General features: G+C 29.6%; 1 protein-coding gene across 1 annotated transcript in view; it reads right to left on the bottom strand.

Annotated features, from left to right (window-relative positions):
- Positions 1 to 11,952: 11,952 nt before the first annotated feature.
- The window catches only part of LOC121119938 (uncharacterized), a 36,017-nt gene continuing 28,181 nt past the window's right edge, over positions 11,953 to 19,788 (bottom strand). The window contains exon 4 of the mRNA XM_040714780.2: positions 11,953 to 12,215. Within this exon, the coding sequence (XP_040570714.1) occupies positions 12,129 to 12,215 (87 nt within the window). The 3' untranslated portion in view covers positions 11,953 to 12,128. The remainder of the gene's footprint in view (positions 12,216 to 19,788) is intronic.

Genomic DNA, 19,788 nt, shown 5'->3' with positions numbered 1-19,788 from the left:
TAGTATGGATAACGGATAGGAATCACCAAATTTGTGTTCCCAGCTTATGAGAGAGGTTTTCTCTTTCGAATACATACTTTTCTATTTCATATTGGTGGCTGTTGGGGTAATTTTTTTACTTGAATACTGTCACGCCACATTGCAAATAAAAATTTTTTTTACCTTGCTCCTACCCTATTTAAAAAAAGTACTTTATGGTAGACGACTTGACCGAGTATTGTTCCATCAATATAACTGGAAATAGACCTACCTTATTAGAGTAACTAATGTTCTAATTCAATATCAGTGCTTATAAAATTGATTCTAAGTTTCAAATTCATCTATAAAAAAAACAGGCAGGACTTTTTTAAAAGAAAAGTGATGCATATTTATATCAATTAACTTTGTAGATTATATTTTTAATTTAAAGTCCTGCTTGGAATTTCATCTTGCATAAGATAGTCCTCCATAATTTTTTTTTTTGCAAATTTTTTCATCTGACACTAATAGAAAGTTGTATAATAGTATAAAGAGAGAAAAATTTTTTTTTTTAGGAATTTTGCCTATAGGAAATATTTTTTAAGGAACCACAAGTTATGTACTACTAAGAACTATGGAATGCTGACTATCATCTTATTAAAATATATGATTTAAAAATACTTAATGCAAATTTTTCTAGCTTGTGTCTGATACAATTAGAATCATAAGTTAAGTTTGTAGCTTTTGCAACGTTAATATTCTTGACATTTGAATTTGTATTATTTTCTAGAAATGTACATCATTTTTGTACCTTTTGATTATATAATAACTCAAAACTTAATTCTGCATTAATAGGGAAACTAAAGAGACTATAAGAACCAGAGGAGTCATGTATCTCAATCAAGAATGTTTTTTCTTATCTCTAAGTCTTATTCGACTAAAAATTTTTAAATGCGCTTTGAACTTCTTTTGCACAGTTCATTGTTATCACGTCTTTTGACTAAGATTTATCTGCTGTAATTTAATAGAAATCAACGTTTCGGACAAGGTTATGTATTTTTCTTTAGATTTAACTATAAAAATAAACTAATCATGAAAATAGTATTTGAATCATAATTATGCTCTAAAAAAATTAAAAAAGTTATTTTAAAACAAAAATACATTATCATCAACGAAGGGTATTTATATTCAATGATCGAGGTTACGTGAATCCTGAACATAGTTCATAAACATATCTTTTGTTTACTTTTTATTTCAGCCATCTTGTCCCCTCTTTCTTTTTTAGTCTCTTTGTGTGGAAACCAAAAAGCTTTAACTCTGAATACTCGCAAATAGTTTTGAAATCTATATCCATAATCTATTTCACATAACGACTTTAATAAAATATCTCAACCTCTTCTCCAAAGATAGAAATAAAAAATTCCATCCGTATTTGGGTCGTATGTCAAAAGGGAAAATATATTATCGGCAAGGTGGCGTGACGGTCTTTTAGCTCATGGAGAGAGCGTTTGGGGCTTAAAAAAACGGTAAATGTAAATGAAATAAACTCAATCATCCACTTTAATAATTTTCAACAGTGGAGTAAGCTGTGAAAATATAGTAATAAAGACTATTCAAGACCAAAGGTCCACTGAAGGTGTAAATTTCTTTAGGGGAAAGATTTGCCATATCTTTGGAAAAACTCTTTCTTTCGACATCAACAATCCATGCCTTTTGGCACGAAAAGAAATCAATACAAGTCTACATATCTTCACAAAGTGTATAAAATCCTTGGCAGGAAGAAAACTTACGAATAATACATATCCCTTGATGGGTTTAAGCGACTAATGTAATACGAATATTTATCGTTCTGTTCACCTGTAGTAGCATATTTTAAATTAGATAAATATTGAGCTTTTTTCTTTTAGGCCACAGAAATCGTATATTAATCTTGAACGGATTTGAAAATATTTAAAGATTTCAACGGCACCAAAGTTTTGAAATTTTACGATTAAAAAAAAGTATTTTGACATGAATAGCATAGGTGTAACAACTAATTTGATAAAACAATAAATTTAGCTGAATAAATTTGCAATCGAAAATATGTTATAGTTTGTCAAATAATGTTTGGTTTTAATTGGTCAAAAAAAGTAAAGATTAACATAACAAATAATTTTTTGCTATATGTCCATCTGTTTGCTCGTAAAAGAAGTTTATAACAATATTTAATACTTTGTTCCACTTTGGTTTTTTTAAGTGATTAATGATTTTTTATGTGGGTGTAATAGTAAATAGTCAACATAATCATCATTGGATTTCAATGCTACTTCCATGACATCATGCCCCGTACAAGGAAGATCGAGGCAATCGAAAGAGGATACTTCTAACTTGACCAAACATCTTTAGAGATGTTTGAATTCGTATTCCAAATTCTACGAGGGGTGATTGTAGGATAATTCATCCAAGGAAAACTACGAGACCTTATAAAAGAGTAGAGTGGACTCCTTCCTTGGAATGAGATACCTGGATCGAAACAATAAAGCGATCAATTCACAATGAGTAGATAATTTTAATATTTGAAAGTAGGATCACTTAAAAAATACAAAATGGAACAAAAATTCTTGGGGATGTATATTTTTAAATGGATATTTAAAAAAAATTATACATTGAATATTTTTCTATACTATAAGCTTTGATATTTATCATCATTATGCAATATGAATAAGTTGAGGGTTTTAAGAAGAGTATCATTTTCAGCCTAAAAATTGAATTATATCGAGTTCAGAACAAGATACAGAATCAATAAAAACCTAATCCTACTTTTAATTTATGGATTGTTTTAAGGGTAAAAGATACAGGTATTTCAAAATTCAAATGGCTGAGAGAAAAACTGAGATTAGTTTTGGATTTTGCGCTTAAAGATAAATTCCCTTTTTGGCTTAAATTCATTTGTATAAAATGAGTCTCTCCCTTTGTAATTTAATGCCAGTATCATCACTCTATGTATTTTATCTTTATAGAAATAATACACAGCACTTTTTCATGTAAGTGGGTTATAGTTTGTTGGTTTTGTTTCTAAGATAATTATTACAAGTAATATGGTGATATAAAATAGAAAATATTTTATGGTCAATTTTTTGGCTATAAAAAATGATACTGTTTTTTAAACATTTTTACTGTTTTATAGTGTAGAAAATACGTATAAGGTAAATTACCCTCATTACCAAGACTAAAAAAAACCCTTATAAACAAACGAGCATAATTAGAATTTACAATCATATTGCTTTTGTCTCATATGATATAGGGAGTTTCAAAAATTGTTTTATGGCTCCTTTATTGAGATAAGTATATGTTATTTATAATTACAGAGATGTTTTTAACTTTGAAAAATGAACACGGTATAAATAAATTTTTCCGTCTGAGTGAAACAAAATGATATTGAGTCTAGTCTAGCCTATAATTATTTATGATAATATTATTAAGTAATAATGAGACAATAGAGACGCTTATTGAGTAGTAGAGGGTATTCAGTACAATAAAGAAACAATTACGACTTCCATCCCATATCCATCTACGAGTATGTAGGTGTAAATGGCTTTTAAATCCCTCATAATGCTGGCTTTTAGGTTATAAAAGGTTTGAATACTCTGCTAAAATTCTTCGAGTTCTAAATCCTTGGCATTTTCTATACGTATGACAAAGAGGAACCAAAAAATGAGCTCGTAACCCTGACAATTTGAAATATATTTAGATGGAGTACAGTCCTAAAAACATATAAAGTTCGGTCCTTGATGACGTCACTCAACTTCATTTCTTTTCTTTTTGTAATTAGTTCTATTACTGACATTCCGAAGGACAGATAGTCGTAAGGATCGATCCCAAACAATTATAAGACAGATACAAAGACTGGTCGGGCGGAATAAATAGGGACTGACACAATACTACTTACGACTCTCTAGCAATCCTGAGAGTTATTCTCCATCACTCATGAGCACACACACTCATAATTACTCTTTCTTACCGGTAAGTTTGCTGCATACTTTTTCACCTTTTATAAATTTTGAACATGATATATTCGACGTCTTTCGATGCTTTTATATTATATATGTCAGCTAACGAATAATCATAATTCTGTATTTTTTATATAATAAATATTATTTAATTTCAGCTGAAAAATGCAATGATACCAAAATTACCTTACCTGGTTGTATATAAACAGAGAAATAGTATTTTTTTCATGGCCAAAAATTAAAACTTTTTATCACCCGTGATCGTCACCCTTTTCATGAGTTTAGCCTATTTGAATACTAGATGGCTTATCCAATTTAAAAACAAAAAACTGACACATATTAATACTAAATAATGTATCTTGCACTATAAATTATGACTGTTGCCATTAAGGTTATCATGATAAAATTTTGCAACTTAATAGATAAAAAAATATGTTCTACATCAGATATATATTCATCAAATTAACCACAAAGACTCGGAAGTCGAAAAATATCAAACATATCGGGGACAAAAATTTGAAAACAGAATATTATGACAAAATATTGTAGTTATAACTCTCAAAGTTTATTAATTTGCTGGACAGGGGTGTAGCTGGGATCTTTCAGAATGTGTTAAATATATTATACTTTAACTCTTAATCTTTCTAAACGTTATCAAAATTGAATAAACTAATAGTATTCAAATCAATGATAACCAATGTATTAAATAATAGAAAAATCGCTGAATAATTAGTTTCAAAAGGAATCATATGGTAGAACTACTTAATCCGATTTTGAATTTTTTTGTAGTTGCACCCTCTACGCTTTTAACATAGCTTTATATCATAGGTTGCATCTCCCCTTTTTGCCGTTGTATCTCAGATATATATCAGAAGACAGAAAGAAAATAAAGAAGATTAGTGTTTATAAGGATGAAGGACATAATTTTCATTACTAGACAGTGGACAGTGAACAAAAGCGTGTATAAATAGTATACTGATACGAAAATACTGATTGATTAGTGGTACCTTATTCATATTAGTTGAGGTTGGAAGAAATGTAAGAAACTCCATCGATAGAAAGAAAGGAATGTTTCTAGAGTAAAGACTTAGTTTGAACTGTTTAATATTTAAACCTAAAAAGGCGGGAATATGTCATGTGGCAAATGTATGTTCGGCCCAAAATAATCTTGAACCGTTAAACATTATACTTGGATGTTTCTTATTAAGAATTAAATATTAATTATAACATCAAAAGAAAATAAAAGGAACACTATTCGGGTCGGTAACAACAAAAAAACTTCATCACTACAAAATGCTGATGATTTGCAGCTCTAGAAATACTACAAGTCCTTTGAGATATATAAGTATTAATATTTTCTTTCTAAGGTCATGGAATATATGCCCCACCCCCCTCCATCCTCATTATTTGTATAATAAACTGATCTAATAAATTAATTTATATGCCTAACTTATCACTCCTTGGGAATCAAATTACATAATTTGATGGGAACTTTCATTTTTTTAATCAAGTAATTACGTCATAGAAACTTTCCTTAGCTCAAATTCTCCCTCTTTCGTGTGCACTCTACATAATTATAAATATATCAGCACATCAAAAAATCATAAAATGACTATAAAAAACCCCTTTCAAGGATACTCATGAGACATGGGAAATGAAACACAAGAGGGATTCACTCATAACAAAATAGTAGCGATAAGGGTATATTTACCTACCTTCCAACTTATCTGCATGTATAATATCAGCTTAAGGTCATCATTCTATAATTAAAATTATGAAGATTATATTATGTTGAAATAAATAAGTAGGTATTTGATCATCCAAGGTCTCAAAATACTTTGTCATTTTTTGGTTTCTTCATCTTTTTTTGGAATTTCATTTTCCTTTTGTGTACACGTTCAATGATTTGTTATCCCTTTAAGAATGAAACGATGAGAGTACAGTTAGAGGACTTGAGACTCGTAGGGGTCTAAAGAACCAAACAATTAACTCATGCATTCCCAGCCCGTTACTACAGAGGTGGGGGGGGAGGGGTTACATTTAGTCTCGTATCGATCATAATTTAGGACCAAGGACCAGTCTAATCCTACTTGTTGGTCCTTAATGTAGGCGAAATAGATCTTTCGTAACGTAATTGAGAGTGTTTTTCCTATTTTTAATTATTCTATTTTATAATATAAAATATTATGTTACTAAGTAAAAATATAATATGATCATAACATATTGCATTAAAATGAATGTTATATATTTTTTCCAAAGATATATGCAATGCTATCACGCAAAAGGAGGATCTTCTGATGCTAGTTCCATAACATTGAGGATAATAACAAATATAATTCATTTTGTAGGAATACGTCGTTTGTTGAATTTTCCAATGTGCATTCATACAACCGATCAGTGGCATTTACTAGTTTGTATGGATCTGTAAAATCAGTTTGCTCTAGTTGGAGTCCATTGGAAATGACAGTGCTTTCAGGAAGAAACCTTTGGCTAAAAAACAAAATACGTATCCATCTAGGAGATTTATCATTTTGTCTCACAATGCCGATGCTGTACACTCTCCCGATTCTCCAATATTCAGAAAAGCCTCAAATTCCTCACTATCACCTTTAAAGGTAGAATATGGGTACCTGGGAAATTTTTTCTATCAGAGATACCACTGTAATATCGTCCAGTGACAAGCAGACCTAGTAATACTTTGTCTTTTCTTGGGTTATATCTTTGACCCGAAACAAGGGTTCAGCTTGGGCAACCCATAACGAAGGTCGTGTGCTATAAAATGTGAGAATGGGGTCACCAATTTAGGGATATCTTTTTTTGCTCCAAAATTATATTCTAATTACTTTTATTATTAACCTATTCATTCTATTGATTATTCTTCATCTATATAGAGGGCGCTACCGAGTACATAAAGAGGTCGGCGCTTCATCGAAATTTGAAGGAAAGTTTCAAAAGAGTGACAGTTAAGGACCGGTCCTAAACTGGACTGGACCGAATAAATAAGGACCGACACAACCCTAGTTACTTCCCCGGGACTAAAACCATGTTTTTTTGTTACAATTAAAGTATTTATCCAAACTTTGAACTTTCATTGTAAATTTTTTTGAAATTAATTATATTCATGGTTGACATATTAAAAAATAAAAACTCATACAAAACATATGGGCAAATATTCTATCACAATATTTAAAATTTTATCAAATAGCACAGTACCCCCGCCCCCCTCAAAATTAAAGAAAACCCCTAGTGTCATCTTCATTTTACTACTTGGTTCGAAATCTACTGATGAGGAAGATTTTATTCGTTCTTTGACAGACATCAATAATGAGGCCCGGAAGTTCAACTCCCACTTTCAAATATATACATCGACTAATTGGACTAGTTCTTCACTACATAGCAAAGACTTTGGGGGAATATACATATAATGATATTAAACACACTTTTGTTCATTGTCCAGTTCTGAAAATTATAAAAAGATTTTATACAACTTAATTCCTAACATATTGTAGATTTTGAGCCAAGATATTGGGTAGTTTTCATGCTATTTGGGACTGCAGGAAGCAAAGTTCAGATAAGGAAAATGCAATTATTGTGGCTATCATTCACTATAAAGGGTTTATTGCTCAACAACCCACAGAAGAAATAAAATAAAATATTTTCCATCAATTACGCTTCGGTATGAAAATACTCTTAGGCTAATTATTCATCGATATAAGAAGTATGTGAAAGAAACTACAAACTGAATTGTCTTTTTTTTAAAAGTTGTTTTGGTGTTTCATTGATGTCGTTTTTTTGTTAAGTACATTAAGTTTTAGGAATATTATTTAAGTAAGTAGAAGGATTTGTTTTTATGTAAGTTTGTATAGATGCGTGTTTTTAACATAGATAAAGAGGTCATAAAAAGGGAAATTAATTTTAAAATAAAAATTATACCATTTACAATATCAATTTCCTTTAAATTATGTATTTAATTATTCGTATTTTATAATATTAAATGGAGTAAACACCTTGCTGAAGGGGAAAAACAGAAAAATTCTAGTAACGGCTCTGGCTTACACACCCAACATAGTATTCCTCTTTTATGTGTACTTTAATCATCAAACATAATAATCATTCTGCCATTTGATGGAATGTTAAAAGGTTAACGAAAATATTTGGAAGAATTTCAAATGAGACTCTATAGAAGTGGTTCTCAACCAGTGCTGCTAGGACAAAAAATGATATTGGGCTCCTCAGTGATGGGAGGCATTACTGTAGTGTATAGATTGGTTTTTTAGTGCTTAAACCGGAGAGAAACGATTATTTCAAAGCTGATTGTATCATGATTCATAAGTCCCATCTAATGAGTGACTAAGATTTTACAAGTAATTTACTCTGATAAAATCCATATAGATTTTTCTCATATGACAATATAATTGGATAAATACATCTATCCAAACATCACTTAACTCAAGGATATATAAGATTGGAGATCTCTTCCTGTAAGAAATCAATGGCTGTGTTAAGTTTGTCTTCTTTCTTGGAAGTTGCAACTACTGATTGTATGTTTATAATTCACTATTTTATCTGCCGATTTTTACAAGTAAATCTTATTTTTAATTTATATCCCCTTTTTACAAAATAATTTGAAAATTAAAAAAAAAAAAGTTTCATCACATAAGTCACCCAAATTTTACCTTTTCAATTTTTTTAACCCTTTTTATAGGTTTGAGCCAGTTTTTCAAAAAAAATGATCAATAATTCACTAATGTGTAAAATAATGTTTTGGTTTTAAAGATGTGCCTATAGTTAATATACTACCATCCAATAATGAGAAAATGCAACAGAATGCTAAAAACTAACCTATTTGAAAAATTTTGTTTGAAAAGATGTAACACCTCTGATTTTCAATTGTTTTTATATTTACATAACTCACTTGAAGTGAAAAAAATTAGGGTTTCATTTAACAAAGAGTATTTGTTTCGTATAAGATTTTGTTAATCTGTAATATTGATTGGAATATTTTTTTTAAGCAGACTTTTATCGCACTCAAGTAGTGATTAATTTTAAATTCTGCGAAAATGAGTTATATTTTTCAAAAAAAGAAATAAATAAAAAGCTTATTGATTCTTTCTTCAATAAAATTACATTCAAACCAATGTTGTGGCGGATTTAAAACTTTTACAGCCAAATTCTATTTTGTAAATTAAATCTTAACAATTTACGCTTTAAATAAGTTCATTTGGTTTAAAAACAATTGAAAACTCGAGATTTTTTCCTTTTTAAACAAAATACTTAAAACATGGTAGTTATTAAACTTTAAATGACATTTTCTAAGGATGAAATATAAAGATATAATAATAATAAAAAATAAAAAAAATGGATTTTTTTTTCTTTTGTACTCATTGATTTTTTCATACTTTAAAGTTGCCTAAATCCTATAAAAATACTGAAAAATTCAAATTTTTTGAAAACAATATTTGACACTAAATACTAATTACAAATTAGTGAACTTTTTCGTCAAGTACTAAAAAAAGGAAAATACATTTTAATTGATTTTTTGTTGACCTGTGTTATCCTTATAAATATAATTTTATTAATAATATATAAATAAAATTATATAAATATTATTGAATCTATTTAAAATGCAAAATTATATTTGCTTTTAAATATTAACCGAATTGAAGTACTTAATTAAAAAAATTGGACAGTGTAAATTGTTATAGTGTTGAAACTAATTAGAAGTATTTTTAGAAATATTAGATTATTTTAATATAACATGGAGTCAATAGATTACTTATTAACAAAAATGTGGAAAAAATAATTAATTTGCTAGTCTACAAGCACTCTTAACTCAAGTTGGTAGAGCTTTATTGCATGTTAATGTAGAAATAAATAAAAAAACAGGTCTAGAATCCATTCATAGGTCATTCTATATATTTTTCATTCAAAATGATAAGATCCTTTATTCCTGTTACAAATAAAATGACAAAAAAATATTTTAAGAAGTATTGTTTTATAGATTTAACGAAATTACTTTTAAAGTATGACTGGATCAAAAGTTGTTAAGAAGATCAAGTACCTCAATAAATCCTCTAAACATGGAACACTTTCCATTCCTATTTATTTTTTGGACAAACTAAGGGCCATTTTTTATAGATTAGAATAGTTATTGTTTAACGAACGCTCGAAGGAACAGAAATATTTTTTTGGTTGATTTACGTGGGTAGTCTAAAAATTTTCAGACCTAACAAAGATACTATAAATTTTTTCTGATTTTTTAAAATTTATTTTTCAACATAGTCTTAATGTTACTCTACACACTTCTCCCAGCGAAACTCCTATCTTTGTAACTCATCCAAATAATACTCGTCATTTTTCTTTGCAAAATAATTGTTCTAGAAGGTGAATGCCACTTCATTTGTCGAATATCTTTGCAGTTCACTGTTAGGACTTTATTTTTGCAGTAATTTATTTTCTTCCGACAAAATCCTATAAAAGGCAGCTGATATTGACATGGACCTTAATTCGTTAATACCTAATGCCTCAATTCCGCCTTTTCCTTGCTCTTTTACAAAAATCCCATCAAAAATCTCAAGCCATTAATATAATAATTGATGAATAAGACATTCATTACACGATTTTTATAAATGCATTTTCTTTTATTTCATCACTATTAAACTAATATAGTAAATAGCCTTTAGTTGATAAAAAATAGGAAGAAAAAATAATTAAACTACAAAAAAATCATATATCTGTTTTGTTAATAGAAACATTTTAAATTATATGAACTTCCTTCGATATTGAAAATTGATATTTCGTTACTTGAAGTGCTTTCCTTACAAGTCTTTTCAAGTATCTTATATTCAAAATAAATTCTCAAGTAATTGATGTTAAACTCAAGTATACAATTCTTTGACACTTTTGTTATTCGAGTCAAAAATGATTAAATTTTACATCTATCATTCCCTTAGAATGGATTTATTCACTTTAAGCACATTCAAATCTGATAACCAAATTTCCAAGTTACTCTTATTTCTTTGAGGAACTAATTAATTTATCTGAACGCTGGTCCAACTTACTTTTGACCCTATCTGAAAATAAAATTATAAGTTTGTTGTATATATACTCTTAGTAAAACATAAATAACACTATTTAACAGAATTTGCTGTCAAAAAAAATTTATTTTGATTTATTTTTTACGTATAACTTATAATTGTCTTTTGGAGGATTTAATTAATATGTAATTAAACAGCATAGAAATTAATTATAAATAAGTCGATTAGATTATTTATATCTAATCAATAAATACTAATAAAAACCATTGGATATGAAATATGTTTAAATTGGGATTTAAACAAATTCTAAACAAGCTCGACTCAAAATATATATCAAAATCTAACTTTTTTTCACGTAATAGTATAATACCTATTCTATAGTTTTAGCTATAATATAGAACAGCTTAAAAAAATGCAAAAAAAATATTAGCTCCCAAATCTCACCTTTCATTTTACTTTATTTTTCAATGATTAGATACATTTTGTAGGAATTGTATTTGAGACAACTGAATCAATATTTAATTTTTTGAATGCTTCAATGTTTTTATCAATTGTTATTACCTTTAATTTCCATCTATATAGTCATTTTACATCGATATATGGCTATGAATTGTAACTGTACTTTAATTTAAAAAAAAATACTTTAAAGGCAAAACCTATTGCAGTTGACGACTTAAATGGGCATTTTAGCCAGAGACCATTCCCATGCCTCATTAGCTACATAGTGTAATCACACAAAATTAAAGGGAAAAAATCTTTGTTGAATCATTTTTTACATAAATACTTCAATTTGTATGACAGACAAGGCCCGATTTTTCACTACCTGTTTGTTCCGATGCTTTTTTTAAAAAAATTATTGAATTTGTCATTTGTCACAAATTTCTTCTTTTTGAAGTTCATTCTATTTAATATAAATATCAATAAAGATTACAAATATACTGGTTATGTAAGCAGGTGATCAATAAGACTTATGTTGGATGTATATTTTTATTCTGATAAAGGATTAATCAAATAAACAGCAATAATTCGAACAAAGTATCAAAATCCGGGATGGAATTATTTCTTCGTGTCCAGACAAAGACCATTTGAAATAAGTACAATATACGTATACTTTTATAGAAAATATTATTGTTGAAGTTTTTACTTATGCAAAATACGCGGCATAGCTTCTTAAAAATACGACAAATTGCTTGGTCTGATAGTCGTCCATTTTGAAAGGATCTGTTGGCTCCTAGGAAAAAAAAAAATATTATATGAATACAAAAAAAGCCTATAATAAATATCATGATATTAATATAAACTCATCATAGAGGAAGATAAATATACAGAAGACAAAACCTGCACAAAACTAAGTCATTGACTTATATCTCCTGGAGTATGTTCAAGGAATGCTCACATTTGTTTTTCGATAATATCTGGTCAATTTGAATACCATTCAAATTCACATAGCAATCTTCATTGCCCTTATTAACCCTTACTCCAAAATGAGAAAGAAAATATGTCAGAAATTAAATGATAGCTAGCCAATTATTTCATTCTCTTCAACATTGTTGGAGTACATATTATCTATTTAAAAGTAGGAATATCCATTCCTTAATAAGATCATTTTTTTTTGTCAAATCAACATTCAGAGGAAAAATTAAGCAACTGATAGGAAAATGCATGGTAATTGTTAATGATGTAGTGGGGATACCGTATGAAAAGTCATATCTATTACCCCCCTTGGCCTAACTGAATTTATGGCACATACACAGGAAAAGGTTTTACCTATAAACAATGATACCAGACTGCTAATAGATTTTTCAAATTGTTTTTGTTCCAAAGACATAGATAGATGTATATAAATATTGTTTGAGGGCGCTTTTATTACCCGTTTTCATTTCAGCTGTAGCCGGGTAAATAATGAAATATAATAATAGAAAAAAAGGACTAAACCCATTGCTAAATATAATTTAAGACAATATAAAACGTGAAAATTAAAGTATGTCTTTAGATAAAATGTCTCTCAACTCAATAACTTAATTTTTAGGAGTTTACTTTTTCGAAGAAATAAGAAACAATAGCCACAGAGTAATTTTAATTTTCCTACAAAAATTCTTACTTCCTCTAAAATAAAATCGACTAAATAGTAAATTAATAAAACCATTTAGGCAACAACAACAACTGACATTAAACCATGCAATCAGAGTACTCAGAAGTAAAGTTTCCTCACTTTTGATGTCCAATTAATACATAAAAATGTAGCTACATATGTAAATAAAAATCAATAATAGCTGAATGTTTTCCAGTAGAGTTATATATCGGTAATGAAAAGAGAAAATGGATGATGCACTTAATACTATAAAGGAAAAAATGATTGTAAAAACCTCAATTGCTTTTGTGGCAAGATGAATAGGATTAACAGGGGTGGTGAACCTAAGAGACAGACTCTTTTATATCCTTGCGCCTTCTTACGACTATATATTTAAAACCAAATAGTTATTAGCTTTTTGTAGTTTGTTTTCTATAATCCGGATTATTTCGTTAGTTTTCTCACCACCTATTGCATGAGAAAAATCAACTCAAGAAATAATGCAAGTAGATACACGTTATTTCATTATAGTAGTGGGGTAATAGACGTTTAACCAAGCTCTGCTTAACCATGAATATATTTACCAGCAAATGCAAGAAATACCCTTAAAGTTATTTACACAAATTGTTGGTGGTAGTAGTAATGATTATCAAGAGAGAAATTCCATGAACTCAGAGTGAACTCTGTCTGCTGTATATAAGTTTAAAGGGACTTTTAACCCTTCGTTAGCTTGATGGTATATATATTTGAAAAGTTGGCATTTTCTCTTCTTCTTATAGGTATATAAGAAGAATAGTTTCTCAGATCCCTTAGAGAGTAATGGATTGTAACCTTCAGTAGAGTCATGAAATGGTTTATTTATAATTTATTCTACTCAATGTATGTAGTATTAAGAGGTACAAAAAATTACATATACACACACATCCTACGCATAAACTTCTACTACATATTATGTATAATGTACCAACGTGTGTACCACACAGAAACAAAACTATGCCACATTCTATCTACTGTTTCCTTCATCATCCTCTTCAAGATGAATAAAAAACAAATAAGAAGAGTAATTCAGCTTTGTTTTCATTTTTCATAAAGCCAATTCCATTATTATTACTATTAATAATAATACGATTCCTCCACAAGAAACTCCTTTGTCATTTATTAAAAAAATATTTTACAGACGACATATACAGGGTGTCCACGATAAATTGGATATATCTTAAAATTCAACCTGCTTGATAAAAATGGAATTTGGAGTGTATTTCTTAATATGAAAAAGTTAGACATGATATTAAACAATAAATTTATTCAACATGTCCTCCCTCAGCAGCCACCATCTTCTCCATCCTGCCCCTAAAGGATTTGCATGCCCTGATGACTATAGCAGAATCGACAGCATTCCACTCCCTTGTAATGGAGCCCGGAAACTTTGTGGTGAAGACCTCTTCTCTCTCCTTGGCAAGCCACCTGTCATTCTGGAAGTTGTAGCTTCTGTCGACAGTCCAGTTCTTCTCGTCGGAGAAGAAGATGATTCTTCCTCCATGGCTCTTCAGGTCATTCAGGAGACGCTTACCGTTGGTGAGCCTGGTGGCCTTCATGGATGCCGTGAGGATGGGTTGTTTGGCCATTCGGTATAACCTGTACCCGAGGTCCTCATTCACAGCCTTGGAGACCAGCTGCTTGCTCACTCCACGGTTCTTGGCCAACCTGGGCAAGGAAGTCCCCGGCGAAACCTTGATGGACTTCCAGAGGCCTTCAAGGAAGCGGGGAGTGCGGATTCGGTCACTTCTCATGTTGTGGGCCTTGTGACAGACCTTCCCCTCAACCTCCCAGGCATTGAAGACCCGGTACACCGTGGTCTTGGGGTACTTAAGAAGCTTGTACATAGCAGAGGGCTTGCGTCCCGCGCGAGCCAATTCGAGAATGACGTCTCTCCTTGCTTGTTCCATGATGACGATTGTTTGTTGTCAAAACAATTGTGGTGGAAGTTATAGTGTATTGTTCACGCAACCTTTTATATTAGTATGATTTAACTCCGAATATCCACATTATGGATCTGGATGAAGTTTAAAGTAGTTCCAATTTATCGTGGACACCCTGTATATCTTGATGACACTTTGCGTCCTTTAAACATATTCCGGTATTAAGCATGCAATAGATAGAACAAAACATTGATAAGAACAAAGTAGTGTTGTGTCGGTCCTTATTTATTCGGGCCAGTTCAGTCAAGTCCTAGGAGCGGTTCTATAAGTCTTAGTGCTGGTTTTTAAGACTGTCGGTTCTTGCATTAGTTCTGAAGTTGAGTTGGCGGGTATTATGGTCATTGTAAAGTGCTCCACCAGCCTGGTTTTCAAAGTGGTTAATATAAAGAATGATAAAGAAGACCTCTCCAGGAAAGTAGGAAATGGAGGGCACAACTCAAAGAGGGATTCGGAGTTCTTGTCCAGCTTGGTTTCCTTGAATAAACAATTATCTTTTGTGGTTAAAAAACCTCATATTTTGAAATAAGAACCCTTTTGAGACTTGAAAATCATGATATGAAGAGTCTTATTAAATTATGTTCCTAAGATAGTTCCAAAATTACGGTCAAAATGTTGTACTTTTAAAACTGCAATTTAAAAAATAATTTATTTCCATTACTCGTAGATTGCAAAATATGAGGTACGTATGATTTTTCTCAAAATTGAGTCTGAATTATGATTATATTCCTTTACTAAATGAAGAATAATTATCGTTTATTTCGACGCACAAATTATTCTGACTAATCTTTTGGAGACACCCCAAATAAAACTTAAAGTAACAAATATAAATTGTCAAATTAAAGAACTAAAAATTGATATTTAATATTATATTTAAAAGACGGGTCTAAATTAAGTCTCTTTCATCAAATTGATGACGTTATTGAATAATTTAAAGGATCCAATAAATTTGAATTCAACACTCGTAAAATGTTCATATAAATATATGAATGATTGGGTTGCGTTAAAATAGTGGAGTAAAAATTACTTTGGGAATTTAACTTTTTCTTTATTTTTTTTCAATATTGGTTTTATGTTAACCCATCACTATCAATAAGTCTGAATATATTTAAAATTCGTATCCTTTTAGATGAACACTTTTAGAGAAATTGAACACAGCAAGGGCATTTGTTCTTCGTAATTCACTTCATCTCTATTTTCGAAATGGAAAATTGACTCCATGTTTTCAAAATAATTCCCTAGCAAATGTTTCCCAATCAGTGGATTTATTTTTTTATTCAATATGCATTCAAACTCATTCATAAGTGGGAACAAATATTATCAACACCATAATCACACAACTTATTTAAATTTATATATATTTTTTGAGAGAATTTATTAGAGTTCTAAATTTTAAGTATATTAGAGCGTGCAAGGTTTTTAGCAGTTCGTAATCTGAGAAGTGTTTTATTTTTATTTTATAAATTTGTTATCCTATATAATCTTTAATTATTAAGGGGATAATATTTCATATTAGAGTGTAATCAAGAGTCACAATTTACCGGAGAGTAATAAGTTAAATTATGAGAATAATTGAGGATTGACCTAAAAATGTTCTTGTTAGTTACAGTGTAGGATTTGTATTTATTTCCTTCATGCCATAGCTGCTTGTAGTTTATTTAATGAAACATCATTACAATATGACAAACATTCTTCAATTATTTCTACTCTACGCTTTGGCTCCACTTAGCTTCAAAATCCCTGCATATGGATTTTGTTCAATTTCCATCAAATTCGAACGTTAAATCTGTGATAAAAACAAATTTATTTGTTGTTTTGATTGAATAAAAAAAAAAAAAAAAAAAAAAAGACTACATATTGTATTGAAATTAAATAATTTTTTTCTTCACTTCAAATTCTTGGTCTTACTTTTTTAGCATTTATTCTCAACATGGATGTTTTTATAAGGATTATCATGAAAAATGAGCCTTGTAGTAAATAATAAAAAAAAACATCTATGATTAATCTTTCATTATCCTCTCTGTCCACTTAACCCATAAATATCCATGAATAAAAGAACATACATAGTTAATGATCTACATTCAGTCATCGGATGAAGCACTGGGATCATCCATTTCATTTTAGTATTATTATTATTACTAATGGTTTCTATTATTTTCATATTATTAGTCGGATCATTAGGCTTGTAGGCCTATTCTTTATATATACATACATGTTTCTTATTTTTCCTCCCGCCATCTCCACCAAAATGCCCTTGAACCAAGCAGAGTTCTTTTTAAAAAAAAAACATGCAATTTAAGCTTCCTATTATGAAAACGTCATCTATCTACATATTATGTAAATTTACCATCCTTTATGGAGTGAAGACATATTAAATGTATCAGAAACACATCTTTTTATGAGTTATTTATTTACTTGATTAACCTTTCGTTAGTAAATATCCTTTTTCAAACGCAGTTAGTGAATTGGGGTAAAACGTACCGTACAAAAAACGACACGATTTTTATTTCATGGTCAACAACAATACTTGTAGGAGCTTGTAGGTTTTTGGAGAAAAAATGTTTATTTATTTATTCAATATTAGTATAGGGTCTCACTACGATACAACTTTTTGATATCATAGTTAAAACATCAATACAATTTCTTGACGAGAATTATTTTTTATACGAATTGGATTTTACGCTCACTGAAATTGTACTTTTTCAGAGCTTTACTTTCCTACTTCTATATTCACCAAACCTTGATTATTAATTGTAAAATATACTAAAAATTTATTTAGATGATATTATTACAAAACAACAAAATACCACATACTCTATCTGAGCGTTTCAGGAGCATTATAAAAATTAATAACGAGAAAATGAAGTTTAAAAGGATGAAGAATCTGTTTCAGATAATTTGTGTTACAAAAAAATCCCTGCTCACTCACAAATGATTATGTGATAATAAAAACTTTTTATTACAGTTGGAAATACATGAGATCATGCTTCTCATTGTTTCTGATTAACGAATCCCCTTGGAACTTATACGCACACAGAACACAGTATCAATCTAATGGAATCAATTAATTTATGTGGACGCCTTTTTCTTACATTTTTTGAATCAGGAAGCATTCCTATTAAATGTATATTTTTATAATTAAGGATAGCACGAGAATACTTTGATCTCTCAAATAGATCTTGGATCATACAAATATAATTATGATTGGTCATTCCATTCATTTTCAATGGGAAGTTCAATTTAACTCCAGTAACTATGTTTGTATATAGTCCTACATTTAATATGTCGATTAGGTTTCAAAAGAGTATGAAATGAAAATGTAATATCACCATGAATTAGAAAAAGTATTCATGTCGCAATTAGACCCAAAACTGTCTCATTGATTTCTTTTATGTAACTAAGTATATACTCAAGTCACGTTATTTTAATATATTTCAGTAAAATTACATAAATGACGTCATGGGTGGTTATTTAATTATGATATCATTCTATTGAATGACTTGTGTAATTTCAGAATTTTAAATGTATCTCTAACACTTTCTTCTTCCACAAAGAAAGTGAGAAAAGGCGCTAAATTAACATATTATTATTCAAATTACGACATTCATACCACTGTTGGACTCTTCTTTATTTCATAGTAGATAGATTGAATTGGAATTACACAAATTAACGTTCAGAGTAATAATTAAAAGCAAGAGTAGACATATTGGGGTTCGGTCCGGAAATCCTAGACCGGTCTGAGATTGGTATATTTTTTGTTGGACCGAATTCATTCGGTCCAACAAAAACTCTGCCTGGACCGGTCTCATATAAAATTTGGTCTAGATAAGTCTTGTAAATTTGGTTTAGTTCGGTCCCAAAAAAAATCTGCCTAGACCGATTTTAGTTATAAGTTTCTTATAACATGTCATTTCAAGTACAATGATATCATACGAAGTTTAAACAGAGATAGCTCGGGATTGATTTTGATCACTTAGTTTCATATATAAATACAGTATTTGTTCTAGAATATATCGTGTACTTTTGAGATTTTTTGAAAACATCAATGACAGTTGATTTAGAAAAAAAATGGTCTCTCATATTATATGAGACCGAAAAAAATCGGCCCATAAAGTTGGACCAAAACAATCGGTACAAGTCGGTCTAGAAAAAATCACTTAAGACTGAACCGAAAAAAAAAAAAAAAAATTAGGTGCTGGACCGTGTCTCAATACTAGTTCTTACAAATATTGTATCACATAATCTTTCATAGGAATAGAAAAAAGGCCCGAAATCATCTGGTAATTAACTAAATAAGTTGACCATACCAGCTTCCATCAATCTCTTAAGTCCTCGAAGACCATTATTGTCATATTATTTATCCAGAATTCTTTAAATGAATTTTATAAATATAGGTACTTTATAATAACTTAAAATCCATATATTATTTTATTCGATACTGTATAATAATATTACTTTAAAAGTGCGGATATATATATTTGTATTTCTATATCATATAGTGATGTGTCGTGAGCAAACGTAACGGCTCTATGAGCTGGCTCGCTCCAAATGATGGATTTCTTGTCTTTTTATTAAAAAAATTTTTTTGTCAGGATGAAATTTGAAGCAAAAATAGGAGAATTTTTTTGAGGGGATTTCTTTTCTAAAATAAAGATAATTTGGTAAATTATGCAACAAAAAAAAATCTTTTTAGAGAGCCGTGCCGAAAGAGCCGGAATTCTTATCACTAATATGTTTAACTTCCCCACGCTTTTTAA

This window comes from Lepeophtheirus salmonis, chromosome 6 (assembly GCF_016086655.4).
Source record: "Lepeophtheirus salmonis chromosome 6, UVic_Lsal_1.4, whole genome shotgun sequence".
In the NCBI taxonomy this organism is placed as follows: domain Eukaryota; kingdom Metazoa; phylum Arthropoda; class Copepoda; order Siphonostomatoida; family Caligidae; genus Lepeophtheirus; species Lepeophtheirus salmonis.
This window is presented reverse-complemented; position numbering and strand designations above follow the sequence as displayed.